Source organism: Talpa occidentalis, unplaced genomic scaffold (genome assembly GCF_014898055.3).
Source record: "Talpa occidentalis isolate TD23 unplaced genomic scaffold, MPIMG_talOcc4v2.1 talOcc4.8, whole genome shotgun sequence".
NCBI classification, from domain to species: Eukaryota; Metazoa; Chordata; class Mammalia; order Eulipotyphla; family Talpidae; genus Talpa; species Talpa occidentalis.
In genome coordinates, this window is record NW_023605194.1 from 31,785,189 (window position 1) to 31,810,959 (window position 25,771).

Consider the following 25,771-nt stretch of genomic DNA (forward strand, 5'->3'; position numbering starts at 1 on the left):
GGATTCACCAGAGACAGAGTGGGGAACAGAACAGGAAGACTGACTAAAATACACTGCTGAGGGGAGCAGCAGGCCAGACAGGAGAGGTCTGCCACACCACGTGGGTATCTCCGCGGCAGGCTGGGATCGAATCTATGCTACAGAGGCTGTGGACAGTTTCGCAGTGCTGCGCTCAACTGCCTGCGCCACCAGGGAAGCCCATATTCTAAACTTTTAGGAGATGTGGGTGAATGGAAGAACAAGAGGGCATAAAAAAACTATACTATCTTTACAGTGTTGGTTTATATTTTATTTTTTTTAAAGGTTTATTTATTTATTTATACAAGCACTGGGTACAGTCAGAAGCGTGGGAGGGTGAGAGAATTTACCAGAGCCAGAGCGGGGAGCAGAGCAGGCAGAAGGACCGAAGTACACTGCTGAGGGGAGCAGCGGGCTGCAGGAGAGGTCTGCGCGCCATGTGGGACCCTCCTCCGGTGGCCGGGGAGCGCTGCAGAGGCTGCAACCCAGCGCTCAACCACTGCGCCACCGAGGAGGCCCGGTTTATATTTTAATATTTTCATTCTTAAAACAAACTGAGACTCCCATTTGGCTGTGGATGGGCTGTCATGAGCACTAATATTATCAGGATAATATTTTAATAAACATGTCTCTTATTTCTTTCTAACTATGTTAAATAGTATTAAAAACTACATAACATGATATATAGATATGCTGCTTTGGAAAAACAGTTTGGCAGTTTCTCAAAAAGTTAAACAGAATTAGCCAGTCATTCCATCTTAGATATAGACCAAGGAGAACTGAAAAATATGTTCACATAAAAGCATTCACAAATGTACATTCAGCGGGCCATTCGGGGCCACAGACTCTCCATTCTAGAGCCATGACCCAATTTGTCCATAACCTCAGGGAGAAGGGCCCGGTGCTGCTGCTGTGACTTACTCGAAACCTCGATTGGCCACATTTTGGAGCTATGCCAAGGTTGAGCTGGTTCCTCCAACCCCTGCTGAGATCCCTGCAGCTATTCAGAGCCTGAAAAAAATAGTCAATAGTGCTAAAACTGGTAGCCACAAAGAGCTCACAGTCAAGGAAGCTCTGCTGAACGATTTGGTGGCCACTGAGGATTGGATGTGGTTCTATATTGACGAGATCATAGGCAAGCGTGAGCTCATTGGCTATAATGTTGGAAGACCAATCTTTAATATCTGATTATATTTGGTTTACTATTTGTGTATTCTTGGACCATGTGTAATCAGAAGGGTATTTGAATAATGAATGTGTCAAAATGTAAAAAACAAAAAAGCAAAAAAAAAAAAAAGCATTCACAAATGTTCACAGTGTACACACAACAGCCAAAAAGGGGAAACAATCCAAACATCCATCAACTGATGAATGGATAAACAAAATGTAGAATGGAGTATTATTCAGCCATAAAAAGGATGAGATACTGACATATGCCACACCCTAGATAAACCATGAAGACATGCCAAGTGAAAGGATCCAAGATGTAAGGCAATATGTCATATGATTCCACTTATATGAAATATTCAGAGTAGGTAAGTCCATATATAGAGACAGAAGCAAATTACTGACTGCCAGGACTGGGAGAAAGAGAAAATATGGGTAACTGCTTGATGGGCATAGAGTTTCCTTTGAACATGAAGAAAAAGTTCTGGAATTAGATACTGGTGATATTGCACAACATTGTGAATATCTTTAACACCACGAAACTTTCATGTTCTATGAATTATATCTCAATTAATAAAAGAAACCTTACAGAACAACAAAAAAAAGATGCTAGCATCTTATCTGAAAAAACTAACTTCCAAAATAAATGTTGATTTTTTGGTACCTCTTTATTTTTCTTTAATTGAGGTGACCTTGGTTTACAGCACTGTACATGTTTTAGGGTTATAGGCTTACCTCTTTGAATACATATTACCACAACATGCCCACCACCAAAGTACCAATTATCCTCCACCACAGTGCAATGGGTACACTTCACCCTTTGCTCCCAAACCCTGGTGGTCTCAGTTCCCTAGTCAGATTGCAAGGGTTGGGTTTTTTTGGGGGTTTGGGGGGAAAGAGTGGAGTGGAGGTTAGTTTTGTCTGTCCCTTTGCTTGCTTTATATTCCACATGTAAGTGAAATCATCCATTTTGCGTCTTTTTCCTTCTGACTTATTTGTTTAGTATAACCGCTCCCCCCCCCCCCCCGGTTCCATCCATGTTATCCCAAATAACAAGAGTTCACTTTTTTATATAGCTGAGTAGTATTCCACTGTGTATCTGTATCACATCTTTATCTACTCATCTATCACTGGGCTCTTCGGTTGTTTTCATAACTTGTCTTTTGTAAACAGTGCTGCAGTGAACATAGGCATGCATATATCCCTTCAAATTAGTGTTTTTATATTCTTTGGATAGATGTCTAGGAGTGAAATTGCTGGATTATTTGGAGGTCTGTTTTTAATATTTGAGAAACCTCTGTATTGTTTTCCACAGGCACTAAACCAGCCTACATTCCCACCTAAGTGTATGAGGGCTCCTTTTTCTCCACACCCTTGCCAAATACTTATTGGTATCTCATTGTGATTTGATTTTGATTTGCATTTTCCCAATAAGTGATGATGAGCATTTTTTTCATGTGCTATTGCTAAGACAGCACATGGTAAGATATCGTACACCTACATATCTTATTTAGAGAAATGTCCATTCAGATCTTTGGCCTATTTTTTGATTGGGTTGTTTTGTTTTGATTTTTATGAGTTCTTTGTACATCTTGCATATTAACCACTATCAGATGTATGAGGTACAAATATTCTCTCCCATTCAGTAGGATATCTTTTTGTAAAAACCTCATTGTTAATTTGATAAGAACATAACACCAAACATTTTTTCAAAATTAAGCCTTTTTCTATAATGCCCAATGCAATCCTTAAGCTTTTCTATTTGTTAAGAATTCCCATAAAACTCTTAGCAAGAGTTTTGCAATGTTTAGTAGATTCCTTCTGCCCAGTAGGAATCCAAACAATTCAAATGAATTTTAAAATGGACAGTTTATTGCCAGCATCATCATATGAAGAATTTTAGCATAGGAGAAAAATGTTTATTTCCAATGAAAAAAGGCAAAAGATCAAAAACTTTTAAAACAGCAGAATTTACTTGGTCTACTTTAGCACTCATAAACTTATCTTTGACATGCTTTTTTTTTTTTAATTTTGATGTTCAACAGAGAAACACAACATCAAAAAATTTCCAGACCAAATGTAGTAATGGTCAATTAACCTACTTTACTTCAAATACAAGAGAAAATACCCCTTCTACTGACCCTAATTCTAAGGCAGGGCCAAATGCTGTCACCCATAATAACATGCCCAATTGTTTGTTAACAGTTCTTCCTGTCTATTCCCAGTGGGTTGGAGTAGAGTAGGTTCTCCATATACAACAGTTCATTACATAAATTACCAAATTAAATAAAAGTTTCAAGCTAAAATAATAACATCTACTTTGGGCCCACACAAACCCGGCAATAGAACTCAATGCTTTATACATATTATTAACTTATTCCAACTTCATGACACCTTACTGATAGTTAAGTAACTTGCCTAAGGCCAAAACTCTAGACACAGCAAATTCAGGATTCAAGTCAAGATCTGTCAGACATAAAATAATTTTCACTAAAATAATCCAAAAATGGACTACAAAGGAATACATTTTCAATATAATTCGCAAACATTCGTATTCTCTAGAATACAGTTTCTAAATATTTAGGGAATGAGAAAGAAAAAAAAGTTGTTGTAAAGGACATTACTGAAGAATGAAGAGAGGTGTCTGGGGAAACATGCAGTATATTGTGCCTACTATGTGCCAGGTGCTGTACTGGCTAGTTTAAATGCATGAACACATAACTGGTGCAACAATTTGGGGAGATACAATCAATACCTTCTTTTTTACAGAAGAGGAAACTGAAACTGAGAAGGTTCAGGAGGGTCCACAAGGTTATAGAAATTGCAAGGAACTAAAGTGAAATTAGACAGCAAATTTGGTCCAGTAATAAATATTTAGTGATTATCACTACTATGTATCAAAGCTAGAAGAGGCACTTAGAAAATTAAAGATTCCATACATACAGCTCAAACTAAAGACATTTTCCTTTTACTTAGGGGTAAATCATTGAAAAATTCTCAACTAATAGCTTTGTTTTAAATGGTTTTTCATGCTTTGGTTATGTATATATTGAATATTGCCCATAAACCCCAAAAGGTGATTGCCATGAAAACTGAACAGACCTCCAGTACAAAGCATGAAAATATAAGCAATTCTGTCCCGTGTGCATGATTTCAAACATATTAGTAGATGGAGAAGGCCACTTTGGAAATGTACTTCACATATTCTGGAGAATGATTTAAACCATTAAGCATTCTACAACGCTTTTGAAGGGCTGTCAGATTTTAAACGCCAACAGTGAAATTTTGAAAAGAACAGGAGAAGTCAGCACCAAAGCTAGTTTAACATTAATAATAAGTGATCTAATAAATAGGTCTATGTTTGCCCAGTCAGGTTTTGCTTATTATGTCAGTTGGAAAGCAGGAAGGAAACTGGTTTTAACTCCCATACAACCTGGATCATGACAACATCTCTTTATCAGCAATGTAGCTAACGTCAGCATAACACTGAGTACGTTCAAATTTAAAACATCTTTCTTTTCCCACCGTTTTCATGATTCATCCATGATATAGAATTGAGATATTTTCTCAGGGGGAATATCTATTTATCTATTTATCTAATATCTATTTATCTAATATCTATTTATCTATTTATCGAGATTCTTCTATGTGCCAGATACAACATGAATTTTCTCATTTAATTCTCACAGCCACCTGACAAGATATTAATCTTGCCTTTTAGAGGAAGAAACAAATTTTGAGCAATGAAGTAACTTCTCTAAGGTCACATAGCTAGTAAAGAGGCAGAGCCAAGGTTCAAACTCAGATGTCAATTATTATAACATTCCACAACACTAAACAGCTGTCAGGTTCTTCACTTATAAAGAAACTTTCATTAAAAAAAATTATAATATTATAATCAGAGCAGAGCAAACAGACTAAGTAGTGATTTAGATTATAAACTGGTTTGTGTCTCAAAAGTATTGCAGAATAATGTTGCCCTTTTTAAAATTCCTAGAAAGGTCATTGTAAAGGAGAATATGAAATGCCTTGAAGCCTAAATTCTAGGTTTTCAAAAGTAACAAATATAACATTTAATATTATCAACAGAGAACCATGTTTTTTGAAGAAAAAAAAAAAAAAAAACTAACTCTACCCTAATACAATGGTGTTTTAAAAATAGTGTAAGCTAGCTGAGAGCAGCATTTCCAGAGTTAACGGAATACAAGACAAATCCCTACAAAAATATTGAAAGATAATGAGCTTCCGTAGTCAAATAAGCTTGAGAAATGTTTGGTTTAATGCTGAACCTGTGGCTTTATCCATTGCAAACAGCACAATGTTGTGCCTGAGAGTCCTCTGAAGTCAGTCTATCTGGGTTTGATCCTTGGCTCTTCCACCTACTCTCCTAGATATGTCATGTTAGGCCTATTATTTAACACTCTGGACCTCAGTTTTCTCATCTGTCAAAAAAGAAAGAGGGAGAGAGGTAACTAGATAAGATCCAGTTTTTGTAAAGATTAGAAAGAGTAATACATGTGAAACTGTTAAAACAGAGCCTCAAAATAGTTAGGGCTCAACAGATGTTAAATTATTAGTAGTAACATCACTTCCTTGAGCCTTTATTAAGCTGACAAAGTCAGCATTCCTTATAAATTGCCAAAGGGAAGAGAAAGGAATATAAGTATGCCGTTTTCCAGGTTTATATGATTAAACTCCCTTTTTTTACAGGCTATCCCTCAAGAAGACTAAAGTCTTTTCAAAAAAAAATACTCTCAGAAATAATAGAGAATTCCATCAGTAAAAAAAATTTTTTTAAAGATAAGCAGGGCCTCCTTGGTGGCCTACGGGTTAAGTCACAGGGCTATCACCACACACCCTGGGCCTGGGTTTGATCCCCAGTCAGGGAACTGGCCCATATGTGGCACAGCAGACCTTTCCTATCTCACCAGCTGCTCCCCTTAGCAGTGTATTTCAGTCAATCAGTCTCTTCTGCTCCCCACTCTGTCTCTAGTGAATGTTCTCACCCCCTACACCTTTGGCCTGCACCACAGTTCTTCTGTGCATAAATAAATAAATCTTTAAAAACTTAAAAAGATAAGCACATCAGTGTGCTAGAAGCATAAAACAGTAGAGAAAACATAGAGCTCTGTGCCCCTTCTCTCCATATCTTGCCCTACACAGTTGGCCATTTTGAGTTGCATACTTAATAATAAACTAGTAATTCTCCTTACAGATTCTAGCACATGGATTCTGTGTCTGGATCCTATCATGTAGTGGAATGGAATATTATTTTATTTTCCATTTGTGTAGCCTTCAATGGCTTTAAGAGATAGAAGAGTTATTCAATTATCTAAGATACTGTGAGGAACTTACTCAGTCATAACCCAGCATGGAATTATTTGAATAAGGACAAGAATGCTTTCCATTATCAATATATGGCCATCTAAGTCTTGTCTTAACTTGAAGTCAATATTAGAGTGATGCAGACACCCTGCATCATGAGAGCATACTTTAAATATGCCAAAGATTAGTGTAATGTAACCTCTGATTTTAAGAAAGGCATTTTGGGAGAGGTAAAACCTTTAGGGTATTATTCTTGGGTATTATTCTTTTCTTTTTTTTTTTTAGATTTATTTATTTATGCATACAAGAACTGGGGTACAGGCCAGAGGTGTGGGGGTGAGAGGATTCACCAGAGACAGAGTGGAGAATAGAAAAGCTGGATCTACTGAAATACACTGCTGAGGGGAGAGGTGGGTAAGTCAGGAGAGGTCTGCTGTGCCATGTGGGTAGCTCCCTGGCTGGGGATCGAACTCGTGCTTCAGTGGCTGCAGATAGTTTCATAGGCTGCATCTTAACCCCTTGCACCATCAGGGAGGCCCTCTTGGGTATTATTCTTAAATGACACATGTTCTAATTCCAATGATAAACATTTAATATATAGCATTTCACATCATACTTTATAAACCAAATATGATTTAAATACTGTTGTATTACTATTGGACATGTCTTCATATTGCTATCCCTTCCTTTAGGGACTCAGAACTTTCTGCACTCCCCCTCAATATGGCATCAAACTTCGCAAGGGCCTGACAACCTAATGACTTCTCACCCCCACTTTGGTCTCAGGGCTATCTCTACCCAAACTTGGTAGACTTGTCTACCCAAACTTGGAGTCAAGTTTATCAAGGTTAAAAGATCAAGTGAGCATCAATTGTTTTCCATCTCTTCCTTCCTCCTCACCCAAAGCTAAGCCTTGCCAAAGGAAAAAACAGCTCCATGCTAGGGTTCTTTAAAACATGCTAAGAACTCCCATTCAGTTAGCCCTTTCATTTTCCTCAATGCCCTTCTCAAAGTTATCCTTTTTCTCCTCAAACTTGCCACTACGATCACTACCTCATTTTCCTGTAATCTCAGCTGTTATCCCCCAACTTCATTGAAAACATTCATCAAGTGTGTTGATAACCCATTTCACCTACCACCCAAACTCTTTTCTCCATCTGCACTATCCCTTCTTCCTTCACTCCTACTTCAATGGAAACCATATCCCTATTCCTACTCAAATTCAGTATGTTCAGTTTACTCCCTCTAATCTTAATGACGTCAATTAATCTCACATACATCTCCTTTCTTCTATATCTTCAACTTCTTGCTTTCTACTGACCTTTTCTATTTAGCATATAAACATGCTAAAGTCTTCCTCCCTATCTTGATACAAGGTGTCTTCTACCTACTATCTCAAATCTTTACTTTTTTTCAAAACTAAGATTGTTGAAAAGGATGTCTGCACTTATTTACATTCCTTTACAACTAGTTACTCTTTAGCAATCTGGCATTTATCCCTGCCTAGGAGACTCCACTGAAACTGAGCTATAGAACATGATCAATAAGCTACTTGTTGCTTTGTCCTTACAGTTCAGTATTTGCCACATGTGACACTGCTACCACTCTTTCTTAAAACTTCTCAGTCTTGATTTAACATTTAATGAAAATCTACTATATGACAAGAACTGCGGATAAAATGATGAGCATGAATAGTCACAGTCCTCATGGAGCTTAGAATCAAATAGGGGAAACTTCTATGACAATTCATACTCTTAACATCTCAGAGCATTCCTTCCTTTCTCCACTCAATCCTTAGAAGCAAATATTACCCCAGGGCTTCTTTCTTTGCTTTTCTCACATCCAACCTGGAATTACATATTTATATTACCCATTCACTAATGATGATTCTGAAAAGATTGTACTTCGATATTTATCTTGATAGTGTCCTTTGATGCAAAAAAAAGTTTAATTTTGATGAAATTCAATTTATCTATTTTTTCTTTGGCTATTCATTCGTGCTTTTCATGCCATATTTAATCTGAGATCATGAATACTTACACCTGTGTTATTACTAAGAGTTGTATCATTTCATTTATTATATTTAGTTTTTTAATCCATTGAACCCAGAATTCTTGAAACTAAGAACTCCAATGGCAGTAATAAAGGGCTTAAGCATATGAAGAGTTTTTAATTCTAAAACTATGGTTTAAATATCACAAACCAAAGCAAGAACACTTAGCTGGCAGAGTTTACACCATAAACTACAGCACAGAGGAAATGACAGGTGATGACGTAAGTAAGTGCAATTTTCCCATAACAGTTGGAAAAAACATAAGCCTAGAGGAGAAGTTAGAAAGCGAAGGTAGGACAGCTTAGGTATAAGTCCAGGATTCTACCTCCCATCCCACTGGGCTAAGTCTTGGGATAAAGAAGGGTAAGAAAGATCTCCAGTATGTTTAAGAAAAAGGACCCTGAATAGAAGATAATTATGTTTCTTTTTCCCAAGTTATGGTCCAGGGAAATGCAAGTCTTACAGCAAAAACTTACACCTAACCATATCAATGTATAGTAAACATGCCCAGACCATATTCCTGAAAAGCTGCCTCAGACTCCAAGCATGCCGGCATGATGTAGAACCATGATGTAAACCATTAAGTTTACTTTGGGTACAAAAGAGCCTGGAACTGAGGAAGAACCAACAAACAGATCTGTTGACCAGATGCCATAGTAGTACCAGGACCCCAGATGCAGCAGAGCACTGAGTGCCATTCAAGACTAGTCAGTCAAGGTACAACTTAGAAATGGCCAAGGACAGAGACTATCACAAAAATGAGATGTTCTATCTTCAGTGCCAGGAAAAATTATGAGGTTTCTCTTACCAATACCCTCTACCCCAGGAAAAAAGAAAAAAGAGGGAAGCTAAGTGGAAAAACTGAACATTTATTCAAATGGCTGATTATTTACCTAGGGATCTGAGTTAATTTGTAATTAACTATGTTAAACCAGAAACTACTGACTTTATCCTAAATTGGCAAGATTTTTTTCTACTTCCCAAGAGAAAGCAACAGCTCCAGAGTTAAGGTAATTTTAGTTATAGAGAAATTAAGTTACATCTTTGCACATTCAAATCTGTAGTTTACAAAATTTATTCCTGCTATACTTCCAATGCGGTTTGCTGCTGCATAGACAGTAAAAGGCAAAGCTTTGTGTGTGTGTGTTAGCTACCTTTCCAAAAATCACAATACGATATTCTGCAACTCGACGACCGTAATTATACTGGTTTCTATCCATTCCTAAAACATGTCAAGGTCCTTCCTATATCATGGCTTTTCTATGTGCTATTTTCTTCATTTGCTATTTATTTCACTCTATTTCATTTGCTCCAACTCAACTTTTAGTTTCTATTTAAATATTTGCTCCTTGAAAATAATAAAAATTAAAGGTGAAATAAATGAAATAGATGTATGAAATAAATAAAATAGATGTATAATGAAATAGTCCACAATATCAATGAAACCAAAAGCTGGTTCTTTGAAAAAATAAACAAGATAGACAAACCTCTAACTAGGCTCACAAATAAAAAGAGGAAGAAAATTCAAATAAATAGAATCATAAATGAAAGAGGAGAAATTACAACATAGCAAAAATCTAGAGGATAATAAGAGATCACTGTGAACATTTAAATGCAAACAAATTCTGGATGAGATGGGCAAGTTCTCAGAATTATATACTACCCAAGGTTGAATAAGGAAGAACTATAAAGCTTGAACAAACCAATTAAAAGAAAGGAACGTGAAAAAGCAATCAAAACCCTTCCTAAAAACAAAAGCCCCGGTGCCAGATGGTTTCATAAGTGATTTCCACCTACTTTCAAAGATGAACTAACACCTATACTGCTCAAACTCTTTCAAAACATTAAGGACATTTCCTTATGAGGTCAACATCACACTAATACCAAAACCAAACAAAGACAACACAGAAAAAGAAAAGTACAGGGCATCTCCCTAATGAACCCAGCTGTTAAAAATCCCTAAAATCTTAGCAAGCCAACTGCAACAACACATTAAAAGCATTATACACCATGACCAAGTGGAATTTATTCCAGGGACACAAAGATGGTTCAACATCCAAAAAGTTGATCAGTGTAATTCACATCAACAAAAAGAAACAAAGAAATCATATGAACACATGATACGCAGCAAAAAATCATTTGATAAAGTTCAACTCCGATTATGATGAAAGCCCTTGAAAAACTTGGGAACCTAGCTCTACATAGCCATATATGACAAACCCACAGCTAGCATCATTTTCAATAGTGAAAAACTGAAAGCTCTCCCATTAAGATCCAGTACAAGAGAAGGATGTCCATTCACACCTCTACTATTCAACATACTACTAGAAGTCCTTGCTAGAGCAATTAGGCAAGAGAATTCCAAATTGGGAAAGAAGTAAAACTATCATTATTTGCAGATGATATAACATATAGAGAGAATCCTTAAAAACTCATGGAAGAATTAATTTTTTTTAATGCTCGACGTTATTTTTTTTTAAAGGTTTATTTTTTATTTATACAAGAACTGGGTATAGGCCAGAGGCGTGGGAGGGTGAGAGGATTCACCAGAGACAGAGCGGAGAACAGAACAGGCAGAATGATCGAAATACACTGCTGAGGGGAGCAGCAGGTAAGACAGGAGAGGTCTGCGGCGCCACGTGGGTTGCTCAGCGGCCAGCAGGGATCAAAACCGGCACTGCAGAGGCTGCCGACAGCTTCACAGCGCTGAGCTCAACTACCTGCGCCACCAGGGAGGCCCCCAAATTAATTTTTTTAATATCCAAAGGTCAAGTTTACTATAAAAAGGGAGAGAAGAATAAGGGACACTTGCATAGACACAAGAGGTGTCCCTGAAAGGGACAGGTTTGTTAAGAGTGACTTGGATAGTCACAGGCAGGCAGCCTTGGGAGGAGAGCTATCTCTGCTGCTTTGCAAAGTGAGAAAGTGGGTGAAGTAAAACACCTGCAGAGTCACAGATGGGCAGAAGAATTGCTGCCCCGTGGAAAAACTAATTAAAACAATAAACCAATCAGTAAAGTGGCAGGTTACAAAATCAATACACAAAAATCAGTTGCCTACCTATATGCAAGCAATCAGCCTTAGGAGGAAGAAATTAAGAAAACCATTCCATTTATAATCATACCCAAGAAATTTATATACCTGGGAATAAATCCAACTAAGGAGGTGAAGTACCTACACAAGGAATTATACTGTTAAAAAGAAATAGAAGAGGGCCTCCCCGGTGGTGCAGCGGTTGAGCGCTGGTTTGCGAAGCTGCCCGCGGCCTCTGCGGCGCCGGTTCCATCCCCGGCTGCTCCCCAGCCATTGGAGGAGGGTCCCACATGGCGCGCAGACCTCTCCTGCCGCCCCCCGCTGCTCCCTCAGCAGGGTACTTCAGTCCTTCTTCCTGCTCTGCTCCCCGCTCTGGCTCTGGTGAATTCTCTCACCCTCCCGCGCTTCTGACTGTACCCAGTGCATGTATAAACAAACAAACAAACAAATAAATAAATAAATAAAGCATGCCTCTATAAGAAAGAAAGAAAGAAATAGAAGAAAACAGAGAAATGGAAAGATATTCTCTGCTCATGGATTAGAAGGATCAACATTATCAAAATTGCCATCCTACCCAAAGCAATTTAGATTCAGTGCAATTCCGATAAAAATCTCAATGGCATTCTTCAAAGAAATGGAACAAATATTGTATGGTGATGGATAGAAATTAGACTTTTAGTGTAGTATATGTAATGTATACAGATGTTGAATTTTAACGCTATATATCTGAAACTTAAGTAATGACATAACCCTTGATAATGATAATGATATGTTATCTCAATAGAAATTTATTTTAAAAACAAAATAATTTCTAAATTATTTCAATACAAATTATTATTTCAAAAACAAATTATAAAAGTGGAAATTTGAATATACCCAGTGATTACGTTTTCAATTAGCAGTACCTTAATTACATCATGGAGTGCTTAATAATACTACATGCATATTTTTATGTATTATTCTTTTGCTTTTCAGAATTTTCAAGTTTTATCTTATTTTTAAATTTTCTAATTCAGTTATTACTGCTTTATCTGATAGAGAAAACTTAGAAAATTTAAATGTCCCAAAATGAGAGCCAGTATGAAAAAATAATGATATAGACTAGAAATAAGAATCTATGAAAATAAGCTAGGAATAAAATCTAAATATAGCTTGCTGCCTCATCTATTCTGTTTCCAAGATCAAACATAGAGAGTTGGGTCAGAAATGTAGTTGAAATGTGGAGAATGAAGGAGTCAGTCTTCTGTTATCCTCACTTGGTAAACTTTTTAATATCTTGCTAAGGAAACATTAAAATAAGTAAAAACCATAATCGATAAGTAATTTTGGGGGGTTTAGGTTTTTTAGTGTTTTCCACTTCAACTTTTTCTAATTAACTTAAAGTTAGTTGTGATTGCTTCTTTATGAATTGGTTCCTTTTTGTGTGTTTGTTGTACCGAATGTAAAAATGAGACATACAAAATATGAAATTACAAAAGATAATCAGAGGCTATAATTCATTAGAGAAGATATAAATGTAAATCACTATTATTCAAAAATAATTTCATTTTATACCCAACCTAGAGAAAAGCGTGTGAGGGTAGAGATACCTGCTTGCTTTAATTTGAGCCTTTCATTACAACTTTCCTCTTAAGTCCTGAAACTTTTTTAACTCCCAGATTGAGAATGGGTTTCTGTTCTACCCATTTATATGACAACAGAATGAACATCACAACTGGGGTTATTGCCGTACAGGCTGTCAGTGGTAAAAAAAAAAAAAAAAAAAAAGGCTATTCAAAAAAGGAGGCATAATCTTAAATCTATCATTATTTATAAAGTAGTCCCCCTTACGTGTACCATAACCCCCAATGGATGCTTGAAACATCCCTATACATATATCTATTCCTTTACATTATACCTATGATAGCTTATAAATTAGGCACAGTAAGAGATTAACATAATCATACCATTAATTAGAACAATTATAGTAAGATATTATAATAAAAGTGGAGTGAATGCACTCTCAGTGTCTCTCAAAATATCTTATTTTAGATAATATTTTTGGACCCTTGCTGGCCACAGGTTAACTGAAAAGGCAAAAAGCAAAACTTATACTGTCCAGGATCTCAAAAGGAAGTAAAACTGCAAATCTCTTAATGTAAATAATTTGAAACACACTGACAGTTTTCAAAGTAAACTAGAATCTGCAGATTTCTCAATGCACATTAAACTGCAAGCATCATAATTCCCAGTGTCGTATTAAAGGATGTATTATGAGAAAATATAATTATCTCCATAAGATAGTACACAGTAGGTCAGTTCTTTTCAGTGGCAAATGTTGCAAAGACTACTGCTCAACAACTTAGCAATTCCCTTCATCCTTTCTTTCTTGTTGGCAGAACCTGCCTATATTTCAGAAGTTAAAAGTTCCAGAAAGTCCTTCTTATAGTCTCCCTTACAGCAAGGACATGGACAACAAATATAACCCAATTCTAGCTACTGGAGTCTAAGAAAGCTGAAGTTGACTGGCAAGACTTTGGCAAAGGTTTTCTTCATGAACAAAGAAAGATGCTGTTCTGTTTGATTTTTTTTTACAACTTATTTATAAGTTAAAAAATAAAGAAGATTTAAATATAAAAGCATCTACTTTATCACATTCTTGTGGTGCCATTTTGTAAGTTATCTGCACAGAGAAAACTCCCAAAAATAATGGCCTCACTCCTTCCAAAGTCTTTCCACCTTCTTGAATTCAGGTGAACAAAACTGGAAGAAGCAAAGTTAAACATTTATTTTTCTGAAGGTTATGGTTATCAAGAAAGAGATAAACAAGGGCAATAAATTAAGCTTTTAAACCACTTTCCTCAAAACATACCAAAGAATTTAATCTGAAGAGAAAAAATGTCCACATGTTTACTGATGATAATCACTTTATATTCTGAAATTCCAAGATGGGGGTTGAATTATAATGTAAAATGAAAATACTGTCAAATGAAAAGGAAATTTGATATCTTAAATCTTTTTATCAACACCACAAATTCAGGGCACAGTTCAGAGGATGTTTTTCGCTAAAAGACACAATTCAGATATAAATAACTACCATTTATCTGGCAAAGAAAGTAAAATATAAATTCCATCTTTTTTGCTTTGAGGGTACACTTAGATGAATGTAATTTAATTGACCTAGATTGCCACCTTACCCTTAACAGAATACTGTGAGAATTAGAATATTCTTTTCCATATTCTAATAGATGAGTAAAGCGAATTTTAAGGAAGCAAAGTAGTTTTGAGGATCAAAAAGTTGCCATTTTAAAACCACCGGAGGACACTGGGTCCATTTAAGCGAGTAAGGGGCCTTTGGCAGGTTTTCTTAAAAGTCTGAGTCCTAGGGCACCCACAGGAGTCTAATGTAAGTGAATAATTAAACCCTCAGGTAGCTTAAAGTTTGCCAATCCTACCCTGAAGGATTTAGCAGAAATAGTACTGAGAAAGGACTTCCTGGGATATTTTTGCATTTCTACAGTAAGTGACCTTGTTTTTGGGCCATTTCAAGAACGTTTCTGAAAGGAGGAAGCACAGTAACTGACAGGAAGATAAAACAGTGATTTGCCTAACTATTTTATCTCAGCCTATTTGAGTAGCTGAAAGGGACAAAATCAAAACCTTAATTCAAGTAGCAAAGTCAGACAGCAAGAGATCCCCAACTCCCAGACTTTCTTTAGTTTCTGCAAGTCCCCCAAAACCCTGACTCTGGACGACATTAACTTCCTCGCAGTGCGGCTGACAAGCCAAACCCTCAGCTCAGCCTCCAAGCGCCACATCTTGAACTTCTCCTCCCGCCCGGAGCGAGAGCCCCGCGAGGGGCCCTCCGGGCCGCACGAGGACAGGCCCCGGGCAGCGGCCCCGCCCGAGGGCGCGCGGGCGGAAGGAGGGACACCCATGACTCACTCGCCCCGGGCCCGCGGCCAGACCGCACCATCCTCACCTCCGCACGTCCCGGCCCGGCCTCGCAGCGCCCCCCGGAGGCGGCCAGGGAGAGCGCGCCTCAGGGACACCCCCAACCCGGAACTGGGCCCGGCCCGGCCTGGCCTCTCCCTGGGAGAACCCCCCCCGCTCGGGAGACCCCCCGGCCCTGGCTCCCCTCACCCCCACCGGGGGAGACCCCGGCCGCGCGCAGACCTGAAACAGCGGCTCCCCGCAGCTCCCGGCAGCCCGCGGGGCCCGCGCCCCTCCCACCGGAGCCGGAGCGAGCATGCGCGCCGGGCGCGCCCCGCCGGCACGCGCCGCCGCCAGGGAGGCCGGGCGAGGCCGCGGCGTGGGCGGAGGCCGGGCTCCCTGGGCGGCGCGCGCCCCCCGCCCTGCCATTCACTGGCGACGTCGGCCCGCGGTCCTCAAAGTCCGTCCTCTCCGTTAGGCGGCGAGCGCCGGAGGGGAGGGGACAGTCAGGAAGGCAGGAAACTGCGGCTTAAAAAGGCAGCCCGCAGCGGGCCCTTCCTCCCTCTCTCGTCCCCGGGCTTCCGAGAGCGCCTCGGCTCCGCGGCCTCCGCCCCGCCGCCATGTACCGCTGCCTCGGGGAAGCGCTGCTGCTGGCTCGCGCCGGGCCCGCCGTCCTCGGCTCGGCGGCTGCCGACTCGGCCGCGCTGCTGGGCCGGGCCCGGGGCAGCCCGCCGCCGCCCCGCAGCCGGGCTCGCGCTGCCCGCCCGGCGACACTACAGCGAGGCGGTGGCCGACCGCGAGGACGACCCCAACTTCTTCAAGATGGTGGAGGGCTTCTTCGATCGCGGCGCCAGCATCGTGGAGGACAAGCTGGTGGAGGACCTCAAGACCCGGGAGAGCGAGGATCAGAAGCGCAACCGGGTGCGCGGCATCCTGCGGATCATCAAGCCCTGCAACCATGTGCTAAGCCTGTCCTTCCCATCCGGCGCGACGACGGCTCCTGGGAGGTCATCGAAGGCTACCGGGCCCAGCACAGCCAGCACCGCACGCCCTGCAAGGGAGGTGAGCGCCCCCCCTCCCCGAACCGGCCCCCGCGCTCTAACCCCGCGCCCCTGCTCCACCCCGCCGCTTCGCAGCCGGGGGCCGCCGCTCGGGCCGCCTCGCGGGCGCCGGGCCCCTTCCGAGGTCGCCCACCTCCCACATCGGGTGCATCAGGCTCGGGTGCCTAGTAATTTTTCCGCCTTAAGACCACCACACGGTTGGTCCTGTCTCCTTGCCCCCCGCGAGCCATCATCCCGGTTTTCTGCATATGTTGATGCTGTGTGCAGAACAGACACTGCACCGCTCTTCTTTTGATCCAGGATCTGTGACTCACAGGGTGGGTCCTGACAAAATGCACTTCTACGAGAGGGAGTGTCCGGCCCATCTGATTGTGCCTGTGCAAGTTTTTGTGGGCTTCTATGACTCACACGAATGCAAACTATGAAATAATTGTTTTCGCATTTTTTTCCACTCTTTTTATAGTAGTGGCAGATCATGCAGGAACGTCCAAAATTAATTGCCCCCTAGGTTTTAAATGTAGACAGTTTTAGGCAAATGAATATATTGATTTTACCTTGATCTTTTAAATTAGGTCATTTTCTACCCTGTAATTTCTGTTTTGTGCAAAAAAGGAAGCAAGAAAAGTAATACAAGAGCAATGTAACATCTCTGACAAATAAACACCGGGCGACCTGACAGTAAATCTAAAGGGTGTAGACTGCTGGACATCCTGCCAACCAATGGAATGAAATAGCCCTGGGGGTGTGTACTAGTCCTGGCTAGCACCAGGTTTGAGCTTGGGGAAAAGATAAAGTACAGGAAGAAAGGCGTTGAGTCAGTTATAATTTGGTAGTCACCAAGTTGTACTATAGTTGAAATTTTTGAATTTCTGTAGATTTGGCTTCTGCGGGCAGTTTGCTTTCTCTGAGCAAATAAAAGCTTTTTTCCCAGTAAGTCACATAATTTAAAGGTCCTTTAAAGTAACCTAAAAATAGAAAGGGCAAAGCCACTTTTTTAAATTTAAAAAAGAATCCAGGTAGGTGAAGAGTCTTGCTGAAGGTTTGATGGTGTGTAGACCCTTGTCTTTGGAAACCTGGCCCAGGATGTGCTGGCTGGCATTCCCAACCGGGGAACAAAGGTGGTTTTAAAGTGCTTAATGATTTACTTATTGCTAAATTTGCATTGACCCCACCCACTTCCGGCATTTGTCTTTGGAGCTTAATTATCCTCTTGCTGTCTTGGTTCCTTTTTCAATCTTGTTGACCTCCAAATTCCCTCACCAGCTCCAAAATTATTATATAAACTGTGTTGTCAATATCCTACATTGCCTTCCTTCTTCCTACCACTTCTTTATTCTCTAAACCAAGTTCACGCTCAAAAAAAAAAAAAAAAGGCTAAGCAAGTATGTTGAGGAAGAGGCAAAGTTAATATAGTACATTGCAATGTGTTGTAAAATGGACATCAAGTTATATTACTCTATTGTTGGCAGTATTTCCAGTCTCTTAAAAGGCTTACAATAACCTAATATTTCAGTTTTGTTTTTCTGCAGGACTTGATTTTTTTCCTTGAAGTTCTTTGTATTTTTTAAATGCCAGGTCCTCTCCTATCTTTATAAATCACAACTTCACAGTCATTAAAGCAACTAAAGTTTACCGCAATCCTCTTCCTCCTGTTGCCACAGCAGTTTTAATACCAAATGTTGAACCCAGCAACAAATTGCATCAACTATACCTAACCACTGTTACTGTAGCACTTACTTATGCTAGAGTGTAAGAAACAGTTCTCTGTTGGATTTGAGAAACTGAATTGCAGTGAATAATGGCAACCATTACAAGATAATATAATATGAAAGAAATGTATTATCTTCGGAATTTGAAAAACTATGGAGAGAATAGGATGGGGGGGGGATTAGTTAACTATGAAAGAAAGTCTTTATGAACATATCCATCTGTTGAAGATAAATAAACAGAATACTAAAGAGGTGATCAGCAAAATTTAGGTCCATGCTTTGCTTTCATGACACTCCACAATCTTCCTACCCACTCATAACCCTCTGCAGAGAATGTGCTTTCTAAGAGGAACTCACTTTAAGTGGGATTTTTTTTTTAACAGTTAAACAGTTAAAACTTTTTTTTATTTGTAAAAAAGTTATTAACCCCTTGCTCCCATTCTTCCCTTAGAAATGCAGGCTATATTAAGTGAAAAAGATTGTAATTTTCCAATCATTACTGTGAACTTCATCTTTCCCACTTAAGCACACTGTTCTCTCCCTAGCCACACTCAACAAACTATCTTCTCTACCAACGTTCTTTTCAAAAGAAAAAAACCCCAAAACTTTGTCTGTTGCTTTCATCTTTTTCCCAGTCCTCAGCTTTTTATAATCTTTCCGCAGGGTGACCTTAGACCTATGTTTTCTGAAATAAAATTCTCAAAGTTGAAGCAAAGCAACCAATCTAATTATATATGGGCTTTGTAAGGGAATCTTGTAAGGTAGTTTTAAGACCTGGGGATGGCTGGTATATACTTTGTTCCAAGTAAATATTTAATAGTAGTATTCTTGTGCTTATTTTCCTATATGCCACATTTAACAAACCTTTAGATTAAAGATTTTCAGAAGAGTGTATTATAGGCTCTGAAGAAAAATTTTTAACAGACCTTAAAAAATATTTCCAGCAAAAATGAACATTGGGAGAATTTCTGCTTTGAGAAGACTTTTTCAAAGGTTCTTACATGTTTGAAAACTTTATCCATGATTGATTGTACCTATTAACTTTCTTAGAATCAGTTCTCTGTATTTCTTTGGCCTTGGTTCTATCTGGACAATCCAGAAGGATGTTTGCCATTTTGAAGTCAGTTGGAGGGGAGGGATACAGATTGATAATATTAATAGAGAAGTTGATTTGTTTTTTTCTTTGAGACTGTCTTCCCCCTGCCACTGTCTTAATTTTAAAACTTAAGTCAGAATACCCTGTGACTGACTCTTCTATCACTGAACTTTTTTTAAGATTTTTATTTTATTTATACAAGAACTGGGGTACAGGCCAGAGGCATGGGAGGGTGAGAGGATTCACCAGAGAGAGAGTTGGGAGCAGAACAGGCAGATTGACCGAAGTACACTGCTGAAGGTTGCAGCAGGTGAGTCAGGAGAGGTCTGCCACGCCATGTGGGCATCTCCCTGGCCGGCTGGCAATCAAACCCGCACTGCAGAGGCTGCAACAGCTTCACAGCGCTGCACCACCTGGGAGGCCCTATCACTGAACTTTCTAAAACTGTAGTCATTTAACTCAACTCAATGACCTGTGAGTAGTGGACACCTCTAATACACTGACCCTAAATCTTTTATTCAACAACAAATAAACAATAGCAAGTAATGCTTCGTTCTTATCTTTGTTTTGTTGTTGTAGTTGTTTGTTTTTAAATTTATTTTCTTACATCTTTGTTAATATTTGGACATTATTTGATTTCTTCCGTCATGTGTTATCCCTGTAGTTCTTAGCACCCTGGATCCATCCCCCATTTTGACTCCACTCCCTCCCGGTCCCCTGCTGTATGCCTCAAATCTGTGGTCAGCTTGCAAGTTTTTGTCTTTTCTTTGAGTGACAGCATGCAGGAGTGGAGGGCAGGAGAGGCAGCTAAGGATTGAAGTCAGTGCAGTATTAGTGCCCCTCCACCTCTGGGATATAATTGTGTGGTAAATGGCAGAATTCTGCAGAAGACCAAATAAGTACTACTATACTGTTTGAAAACAAAACATCCTCTCCCTTCACTGAAAAAAGGCTTTTGAATTGACAACCATCAAAACATGGATAACTTAGAATAAACCACACTTTATAATATTTTTAAGTCATGGCTATGTTATGTGTCTTAATCTGTCCTCCAAGAGAAAAAAATGTAGCCTTTGTACGCTTTTTTACTTTAGGATTTAACTCAATCTGAAAGTTCTCTTAAGAAAGGTAATTGGTGGGCCTCCCCGGTGGCGCAGCAGTTGGGCGCTGGGTTGCGAAGCTGCCCGCAGCCTCTGCAGCGCCAGTTCCACCCCCGGCTGCTCCCTGGCCACCGGAGGGGGCTCCCACATGGCGCGCAGACCTCTCCTGCCGCCCGCTGCTCCCCTCAGCAGTGTACTTCGGTCTTTCTGCCTGCTCTGCTCCCCGCTCTGGCTCTGGTGAGTTCTCTCACCTTCCCGTGCTTCTGACTGTGCCCAGTGCATGTATAAACAAAACAAACAAACAAACAAATAAATCATAAATAAATAAAAGTGCATGCCTCTTTAAAAAAAAAAAAGAAAGGTAATTGGTATGTCTTCTAGTACTTAGGTCTGAGAGGTTTGTTGTTCACAATTTTTAGTAAAATAGGGAATTTAAAATTCTTTTTGTTCCCAGTATTATTTTTTTTGTCCCAATTTTTACTTCATGGAAAGCAATTTCCTATAATCCCTACTCCCAGTATACTAGGTAATGAAGAGCTACAATAATGGTAGAGACCTTTTATCAGATTGTCATTAAGTCTTCCTATCATTTTGTGTGTGACTCCATCTAACCAGTTTGCTTTGGCAGTAAAAACCCCACATTTTTACCAGGAAGACAAACAATGCTCAATCGCTATGCAAAGTATACTTTGCAGGAATTGGAGCATCAAAAATTAGAGGACAAGCACCAGTATATATTAAACTCCAACAGAACTGTCAGTGTATTAATTTGAAGTCCAAGGAATAAAAATTAAACTTGAATTTTCTGACGTATCCTGGAAGAAATTGGATTTAGCTCTGTTGATAATAATTCAGATTGCTTGGGAAAACTTGTTTTTATCCATTTATGTTAAAAATACTAAGGGCCTGAAAAATACCGGATGGTCTCACTCATAGCAGGAATCTAGAAAACTTAAATAAGGGACCAGGAAAATGAATAACTATAAGAAAGTGAAAATCAAAATCAACAAAAAACTATGAACCAGAGACACTTTTTTGGGGGGCGGGGGCGGGAGGGGAGGGATTGGGGTCAGAATGGGGGGGCTGCAATTGTATGGGGAATATAACAATAAAATTTATTATTAAAAAATAAATAAATAAAAGCAAAAAAAAATACTAAGGGCCTGTCAGGAACCAATAAAGTACTAAATACTAGCTTTTGGATGTTGAGAAATACCTAGGCTAAAATCTCTAACTTGAGACTTTTTTCTATTTAATTTGTATAATGAGATTCTCATAATGCAAATTTAAAAAAGTAATTATCAGTCTAATGAAGCAAACAGATTCATAAATGACCCAGAATTGTTATGCCCAACAAGTTGCTATTAAAATACATATGCATAATCAGATAGTCCATTGGAAATGAAAGTTATAAAATGAAAAGTAAAGTAAAGCACACTATCCCCAACCCTTCCCAATAAGATAACCATGAACAGGCTTGAATCCAAAGCTGTTAACCTCATACTGACCTAACTAACCAGAGGTAGGACTTAATGCTGATTGGAGGACTCACTATCAAGACTGAGGTGGTTATGTATGAAATACTGCTGATAAAGATAGGAAAGGTTTTATGATGGGCAAAAAGACAATCCGAGAGAGGGCTGCGCAAGAGCTTTTCAATTACCTTTCAAAAAAAGCATCTGAACCTGAGATACCACCTTCACAAAGGTCAACTGGCAAAAGAGGGGCTAACAACAGCTAGCATTTTATTCATCTTTGTGACCCATGAAATAGACTTGTCCCCAACTTTCAAATGTGGATATTAAGGCTGAAGAATGAAATCTTTGGCAAGATTACACAGCTTAGTAGTGGCGCTGGTCTTGGGATTCTGGTCATCTGATGACTACACCACCTACCTTCTTAATCATCATTGTGTGGCCTCTATTCATGTGAAAAGTTATAGATTGTATCTTGGAGTAAACACTGATTGAGAACCAAGTCAGATCAGCCACACAATGATTCCTAACACTTGGGATCATTTGAAATTTGTTACAAGCTTTTAGAAAACCTGCCTTCTTTCTAGAAAATATAAATGCATGTTTATAGATTGTATCTTTAGAGGTCCATTTATTCTGCTTGTTTGTGTAATGAAGTAACACTTTAAAGGGAGTGTTCCACTGAAAGAGTTGAAGAACATTAGTGTTTAACAATTTAATGTGTTACCAGAACTGCTCATTTCCCTACCAAAGCTTTTCCATGTATCTTAGGGTTTTCAATGGAGTAATACTAAAAAAGCTTTATTTAGGGTGCCTCTTCCTTAAAAATGGAGAGAAATTTGAATTGCAGTTATTTCTCTTGATTATTGGAGAAAGTCTGTCAGACCTTAGCTAGAGGAAAATGTGAGAGATAATTAGCAAAAGTTGTTTGTAGTATGACTCCTTTTGCCATTTTTCATTAATACAATTCAACAGACTTCTAAAAAAAACTTTCGCACATTTGGGACATCAGCAGGATCTATATGAACTCTTTTTTTTTAAATCCTCTTTACCAAAAGAGAAACAAGAACATCATCAGTAGTGATATATCCATATTGAAGGTTTACTGACTAGGAACTGTATTCCTTTGAATTTTAGACTATATTCCAAATAAGTCACTTTTTCCATTATGTGTTTTTTCCCTGCCAGCAAGAGCTTTAAACTTTATGTTTAATTAAGGAACATGCCTTAGTTCATGGAGACTTCTGGTAATTAACCTGTTCATTGCATGTTTTTTTCACTGTCTGTTCTGGTAGGTACTGTGTTCTAAGGAACCATATACATATATATATGTGTGTGTGTGTGTATGAGAGTTTTTTTTATTTATTTTTTTTTTTTTTTTAAGATTTTTTTATTTATTTATTTATACAAGCACTGGGTACAGTCAGAAGTGGAGGGTGAGAGAATTCACCAGAGCCAGAGCAGGGAGCAGAGCAGGCAGAAGGACTGAAGTACACTGCTGAGGGGAGCAGCGGGTGGCAGGAGAGGTCTGTGCGCCAGTGGGACCCTCCTCCAGTGGCCAGGGAGCAGCTGGGGATGAAACCAGCGCTGCAGAGGCTGCGGGCAGCTTCGCAACCCAGCGCTCAACCGCTGCGCCACCGGGAGGCCCTGTATGAGAGTTTTTTAAAAAAGCAAACCAAAGCTCATAGCTCAAGTCCTTTATGTCTTAAAATATTTTTCATTTGTTTTCCCCAAAATAAAACAATCCAATCTCTTCACTATGTCATCCTCTTGTAGTGTTTATTAGCTCAGTGTTCTGTTTCTACATTTTTCCTTTCCCAAAACCAGCCAATAAATTACACATTTGAAAATGACACTATAAACAACGTGTTGCTACAGTAGTGTGTCAAAGGTACCAGGGACAGACAGTTTTTATCTGGAAATAGGAAAAACTGGATAGGAGTTGGATAGTGGAACAGTAATTCAAGTGAAGAAAAGTGGTTTCAGTACAGGCAGGAGGCCTGCACTGGTATGATGTTGATCATGGGGACAGAGTTGTTTTTTGTTTTTTTTTTGTTTTTTTTTTTTTTTTTTTTTTAATCAGAAGTAAGGTATTATGACAAATTAATACCTGACAAGTGTGTGTGTGTGTATGTGAACCCCTAAAACCTTTGTAATTTCCTAAGTGATAGGGGTTCTAGGAGCATCTTTTGTTCTAATACTTGGTTTTTCACCCCAGATCACGACATAATTCCTAAATCCCTTAGAATTTCCTGGGTGATGAGTGTCATTTATTTTCTAATGAGGCAACTCTTCACTCTTTCTCGGGTTCCTACATAGCTTCAGGATGGCTGCTGATCACCAAAAGACTAAGGCAGTGGGGCCTCCCCGGTGGCGCAGCGGTTGAGCGCTGGGTTGCAAAGCTGCCCGCGGCCTCTGCGGCGCCGGTTCGATCCCCGCTGCTCCCCGGCCACCGGAGGAGGATCCCACATGGTGCGCAGACCTCTCCTGCCACCCGCTGCTCCCCTCAGCAGTGTGCTTCAGTCCCTCTGCCTGCTCTGCTCCCCGCTCTGGCTCTGGTGAATTCTCTCACCCTCCCGCGCTTCTGACTGTACCCAGTGCATGTATAAACAAAACAAACAAACAAACATAATAAATAAATAAATAAAAACATGCCTCTATTTAAAAAAAAAAAAAAACAAAAGACTAAGGCAGTGATTAGAAGGGAGGGAAGAGATGCTGGAGGTTGAATTAATAATCCATCATGCCCATGTGAGAAAGCCTTCATAAAAATCCCTAAACTACTAGATTTGGAGAACTTCATGGTACACATCAAAATTCCAGGAAGATAGAATACCAACTCCATAGGGGCACAAAAGCTTCTGCAAGTAATAAACCAATTAATGTAAGCAAATATTTACTTGGGTTTTGTGAGCTGTTATAGCGAATTACCAATCAAACCTGAGGAGGGGGTGTGGGAGCCCTGGTTTGTTGTCAAGTTATTTAGAAATGTGGGCTCCCTGAGCACTCAGTACTTGTCCCTGAAATGGAGGTTGGTCTTGTGCATTTGAGCTCTTTCCTTTTGGTGTCTGCACTACAAATGGATTAAATTGTAGGACACCAAGAGAACTAGAAAATGTCGTAATGTGATAAAACCATATTTTGTATTAGAAGTGTGAGTAAAAGTTTTCCACTGAAGTTTGTTGGATAAATAATGATAAACCTAAAAGGACATAGAAAGCCAGGTAGCGTTGGGACTAAGAATGAAGTGATAGGTAATTGCAGAGGAAATGGAAAGTAAAAGACAGATAAGAAAAGATAGTTCAGATATATGGAATAAAGGAGAGAAAAGTCAAAGATAACTCAAATTTCTAGTCTTAAACTCTAGCAGATAAAAATGATGGTAGCCTTTGGTACCCACCCTTACCAGCCTCTAGTCTCTATAATTCTCTTCCTCTCTTAAGATCTTTAATATCAGCTAGATGTATAAATATTTTTAATGAAACTGGGTATCTGAAATATTGAACATTTACTCCTTTGAACCTTATTAATATCTTTTGCTTTTTTAATTATAGAACTTCATTTTCACCAATTTAACATCATTTCCAAGACCTGTTTGGTATGATGGTGTGATTAAGTTTAATGTTAGTTATTACTGGAATAAGGAATAGCTATAAAAACTAACAAAGTCTCCCCTTTAATGCATAATCTTTCCTGCATGCATAGGTGAGTCAGTTAAACAATTACAATACAAAGCTGTGTGTTCTGTAGATTGTGTGTGTGCATGCATGCAGATAAATGATTTGGAAAGCTATAAATACATTTAAATCACTGAGAATGATT

General features: G+C 39.3%; 2 protein-coding genes and 1 pseudogene across 2 annotated transcripts in view; 2 read left to right on the top strand and 1 right to left on the bottom strand.

The window, feature by feature from the left end:
* SHLD2 (shieldin complex subunit 2) overlaps positions 1-15,789 on the bottom strand; it is a 58,948-nt gene extending 43,159 nt beyond the window's left edge. The window contains exon 1 of the mRNA XM_037495934.2: positions 15,752-15,789. The gene's annotated coding sequence lies outside the window, so the exon portion shown is untranslated. The remainder of the gene's footprint in view (positions 1-15,751) is intronic.
* On the top strand, positions 881-1,206 carry LOC119234617 (ATP synthase subunit g, mitochondrial-like; annotated as a pseudogene).
* Positions 15,790-16,088: 299 nt separating the features above from the next.
* The window catches only part of GLUD1 (glutamate dehydrogenase 1), a 31,560-nt gene continuing 21,877 nt past the window's right edge, over positions 16,089-25,771 (top strand). Inside the window, 3 exon segments of the mRNA XM_037495918.2 lie at positions 16,089-16,253; positions 16,255-16,487; positions 16,490-16,570. Of these exon segments, the coding sequence (XP_037351815.1) occupies positions 16,129-16,253; positions 16,255-16,487; positions 16,490-16,570 (439 nt within the window). The 5' untranslated portion in view covers positions 16,089-16,128.